This window comes from Otolemur garnettii, unplaced genomic scaffold (genome assembly GCF_000181295.1).
Source record: "Otolemur garnettii isolate 467f Iridium unplaced genomic scaffold, OtoGar3 scaffold00007, whole genome shotgun sequence".
In the NCBI taxonomy this organism is placed as follows: Eukaryota; Metazoa; Chordata; class Mammalia; order Primates; family Galagidae; genus Otolemur; species Otolemur garnettii.
The window spans coordinates 6,723,302-6,728,349 of record NW_003852402.1 but is presented as its reverse complement, the minus strand read 5'-3'; the positions used below and the strand labels follow the sequence as shown (position 1 = coordinate 6,728,349).

The 5,048-nt window shown below is 47.7% G+C and overlaps 1 protein-coding gene across 1 annotated transcript in view; it reads left to right on the top strand.

Annotated features, from left to right (window-relative positions):
• MEI1 (meiotic double-stranded break formation protein 1) overlaps positions 1–5,048 on the top strand; it is a 75,841-nt gene that overhangs the window by 39,679 nt on the left and 31,114 nt on the right. The window contains 1 exon segment of the mRNA XM_003783153.1: positions 2,962–3,130. Coding sequence (XP_003783201.1) covers positions 2,962–3,130 — 169 coding nt within the window.

Genomic DNA, 5,048 nt, shown 5'->3' with positions numbered 1-5,048 from the left:
GTCTCCTGCCTCAGCCTCCCAAGTAGCTGGGACCACAGGCGCCTGCCACAACGCCTGGCTATTTTTTGGTTGTAGCCGTCCTTGTTGTTGGTGGGCCCAGGGGGGATTTGAACCCGCCACCTTAGGTGTATGTGGCTGGCGCCTTAGCCACTTGAGCCACAGGCGCTGAGCCGGCCAGCTCTACTTCTGCTGTCTCCCCCAATTGTCAATATAAGAGGAGCCCCACCCATCTGCTTCCTTAGATTCTGAGATTTGTCAACTCACAGAGCACCAGGAAGTATAAGACCCCTCACTTCATCCAAACTCTTCTTTCTTTCTTCTTTTTTTTGGAGACAGTCTCACTATGTCACCCTGGGTAGAGTGCATGGCATCACAGCTCACAGCAACCTCAAACTCTTGGACTTAAGTGATTCTCTTGCCTCAGCCTCCCAAGTAGCTGGGACTACAGGTGCCCGCCACAACTTCTGGCTATTTTTTGGTTGTAGATGTCATTGTTGTTTGGCAGGCCTGGGCTGAATTCGAACCCTCCAACTCTGGTATATGTGGCTGGAGCCCTAGCTGCTGAGCTACAGGCACCAAGCCTAAACTCTTCTTTCTTTTATCTACCAGGAGAAAGAGAAGGTAGATGTGTGACTTGAGGACATTTGCTTTTTTATTATCATATTGATCATGGTGTGCATTGATGGAAAAAGCACTGAACTTGAAATTAGGAGAGCTGGCCTGCCTCTCTTATCAAACTGCGAGACAATTTCCTATTATTACTTGGCTAGAGGTAGATACTTACTTCTACTTGTCCAGGAAATAAGACACTGGGTGCTCTGCCTTAGGAGGTTGAACCCTTTCAGTTGATCTTCAACTTAGGTTTCTGGTTTTGGTCTCTTAACCACTAACCAATTTCTACTCCCTACTAGAAAGATTATCTGAAAACCATGTCTTAACATCTTAACTCCCCTGGCCATCAGCCATGGTTGCCCCACATCAATCTGTGCAGTACTATCAGACAATGATGGAGTTTTCTCTTGTCCATAGTAAAATGTGGAACATAGTGGTAATGTAGTAAATTTTCCATAAGGTTGACTTTATTCACATTTTAAGCTCTGAGGTCTTTTTCTTTTCTACTCTTTTTTTTTTTTTTTGTTGTTGTTGTTGTTTGAGACACAGTCTCACTATGTTGCCCTTGGAAGAGTGCCATCAAGTCACAGCTCACAGCAACCTCAAACTCCTGGGCTTAAGTGATTCTCTTGCCTCAGCCTCCCAAGTACCTGGGACTACAGGTATCCGTCACAACACCCAGATAGTTTTTTGCTGTAGTTGTCAATTTTATTTAGCAGGCGCGGGCGCGTTCAAACCCTTCAGCCCTGGTGTATGTGGCTGGCGTCCTAACCACTGAGCATGGATGCCAAGGCTCTACTCTTTTAGTATTAAAATAGCCCTTCTCTTATAAACCAGAGATTTCATAAGAAATCTAGGAGTCTCGGCTCAGCGCCTATGGCTCAAGTGGCTGAGGCGCCAGCTACATCACCTAAGGTGACAGGTTCGAATCCAGCCCGGGCCCGCCAAACAACAATGATGGCTGCAACCAAAAAATAGCCAGGCGTTGTAGCAGGCACCTGTGGTCCCAGCTACTTGGGAGGCTGAGGCAGGACACTTGCTTGAGCCCAGGAGTTGGAGGTTGCTGTGAGCTGTGATGCCACAGCACTCTACCCAGGGTAATAGCCTGAGGCTCTGTCTCAAAAAAAAAAAAATCTAGGAGTCTCATCTCGTTGCCTTTAGCTCAGTAGCTAGGGCACTGGCCACATACATGGGGGCTAGTGGGTTCAAACCTGGCTCAGACTTGCCAAACAACAGTGACAGCTACAACACAAAAAAAATAGCTGGGCATTGTGGCGGACGCCTGTAGTCCCAGCTAGTTGGGAGGCTGAGGCAAGATAATCACCTAAGCCCAAGAGCTGGAGGTTGCTGTGAGCTGTAATGCCAAGGCACTCTACTGCGGGCCACATAGTGGGAGTCTGTCTGCCCTCAGGATAAAATCTAGATTCTGGAAGCAGCATTTGAGGTCTTTCATAGTCTAACTGTAAATTATGTCACACAGCTCCACAGCTTCTGACACCCCACATTTATTTACTGACTATTCAGTCATACTGAATGGCGACATGGAATGTTCTGTCATGCCTCTGGGGCTCTGAAGACCTTGCTTCCTGTCCCTTGGATTCTCTTCCTTCCCTTCTCTGCCTGTTTTTTGTTCACTTTCTTTTTTTTTTTTTTTTTGAGACAGAGCCTCAAGCTGTCCCCCTGGGCAGAGTGCCGTGGCATTACAGCTCACAGCAACCTCCAACTCCTGGGCTCAAGCGAGTCTCCTGCCTCCACCTCCCAAGTAGCTGGGACCACAGGCGCCCGCCACAACGCCCGGCTATTTTTTGGTTGCAGCCGTCATTGTTGTTTGGCGGGTCCGGGCTGGGGATTCGAACCCGCCACCTTAGGTGTACGTGGCTGGCGCCTTAGCCAGTTGAGCTATAGGCACCGAGCCTTTTTGTTCACTTTCAATAGTTCTCTCCTCTTTGAACTTGTCATCCCTACACTAGGCAGCCTGAAGCATTCCCTGCTCTGCATGACACTGACCAGATGTCTTACAGTTGTCTGTCTCATTGTCTGTCTCTTCCCTCCAGCTGCCAGTTCCTAGTAGTAGAGCCTGCATCTCACAGCCTGTCCTAAGAATAACCACTTGGTGAACATGTATTGAATGAATGGTTGGATGTAGTGTTTTTGAGATGTATCTATGTCATTCCACATGTTAACTTTGATCTCTCCTGGTAGGCTGAAAGCTGCACAAGTAAGAGGAGCCTCTGGTTTCCTTCTATGTTGCATGTACCCTTGCTGCCCTGTGTAGTACTCTGCATGTAGTTGATATTCATGTGCTTATTATCTGCTAAGTGTGTCCTCTGTGTGGTCTTCCTTTACTAGAACTCTCTGAAGTATCTGAGCTACTACAGCATGGGCTGCCCCAGATAAGCAGCAGGATCCCTGAAAGCCTTGCTTTCCTGTCTGATCGCCAGTATGTGGAGGGAGCTGCTCGACAGAAACAGTACTGCATCCTGCTCATATTCTACCTTGCCTATGTCCATGAGGACAGGTCAGTGCTTTGAGCTGGCAGCTGGTGGTGCATCCTGAAACTCTCATCTGCAGACCAGTTCAGAGGATTCTGAGAGGCATCCTCTCTAAGCTTGTTGCTGGGCACTGGGGACACAGGGATAAGTGAGAAATAGGTAGTATTCCGGAGAGGCTCGTTTATGTCTTAGAAGGGGAATTATATAGGTGGGTAGACACAGCGCTGACAGAGGCCTGGAATGCCAATGAGCGTTCTTTGGTGTCCTTCAGTGTGTTTTTTTATACACAGAAAAGAAACTGCAGTGGTTTATTTTGGTTTTAAGAATTACTATATAATTTATTAAAATTTTAAAATCAAAGAACTTTTAAAAGCTTTTTTAAAAAAATTGAGGTGAGCAGCGCTTGTGGCTCAGTGGGTAGGGCGCTGGCCCCATATACCGAGGGTGGGGGGTTTGAACCCAGCCCTGGCCAGCTAAAACAGCAGTGGCAACTGCAACAAAAAATAGCTGGGCGTTGTGGTGAGCGCCTGTAGTACCAGCTACTCAGGAGGCTGAGGCAAGATAATTGCTTAAACCTAAGAGCTGGAGGTTGCTGTGAGCCAGGCATCCTCAAAGTATGGCCCGTGGGCCACATGCAGCTTACTGAGGACATTTATCCAGCTTGCCTGGTGTTTTTGCCACCACTGCCTGTCCTGCTTAGCAGCCGACTCCCAGTGCCCACAGTCTGGCCCTCCAACAGTCTGACAAACAGTGAACTGGCCCCCTGTTTAAAAAGTTTGAGGACCCTTGCTGTGAGCTGTGATGCCACTGCACTTTACCGAAGGTGACAAAGTGAGACTCTGTCTCAAAAAAAAAAAAATTTGAGGTGAGGCTAGGCGACCATAGCTCACCAGCTAGGGCCCCAGCTACATACACTGGAGCTGGCAGGGTCAAATCCAGCCTGGGCCTGTGAAACAACAACAACTACAACCAAAAAATAGTCAGGTGTTGTGGTGGGCACCTGTAGTCCCAGCTACTTGGGAGGCTGAGGCAAAGGAATCGCTTAAACCCAAGAGTTTGAAGTTGCTGTGAACCGTGATGCCACAGCACTCTGCCCAGGGTGACAGCTTGAGACTCTGTCTCAAAAAAAAAAAAAAAAAATTGAGGTGAAATTTACATAACACAAAATTAACCATTTTAGAATGTAACAATTCAGTGGCATTAAGTACATTCACAATGTTGTACAACTATTACTTTCATCTAGTTTGAAAACATTTCCATCACTCCAAAGTGAGACTCCTTGGCTCAGTGCCTATAGCTCAGCAGCTAGGGTGCCAGCCACATACACTGGAGCTGGCAGGTTCGAACCCAAGCTGGGCTTGCTAAACAAAATGACAACTACAACCAAAAAATAGCCAGGCATTGTGGCGGGTGCCTGTAGTCCCAGCTACTTGGGAGGCTGAGGCAACAGAATCACTTAAGCCCAAGAGTTTGAGTGCTGTGAGCTGTGTCACCATGACACTCTACCGAATGCAACATAGTGAGACTCTGTCTCAAAAAAAGAAGAGACTCTGGGCGGCGCCTGTGGCTCAAGGAGTAGGGTGCTGGCCCCATATGCCGAGGGTGGTGGGTTCAAGCCCAGCCCCAGCCAAAAACTGCAAACAAAAAAATAAAGAAAAGTTGAACGATTATAAAAGGGTATACAGTGAAAAGCCAATCTGCTTCTCTTCCTATCTTACTTGCATGCAAATGTATAAGTATTGACTACCTACCCAACACAGAAGGAGCCCATTGGACACACCACTGTTTAATAATAAATATAAGAAGAGAGGTGTGGCTTGGCGCCTATAGCTCAACCGGCTAAGGCGCCAGCCACGTATACCTAAGGTGGCGGGTTCGAATCCCCAGCCCGGACCCGCCAAACAACAATAATGGCTGCAACCAAAAAATAGCCGGGTGTTGTGG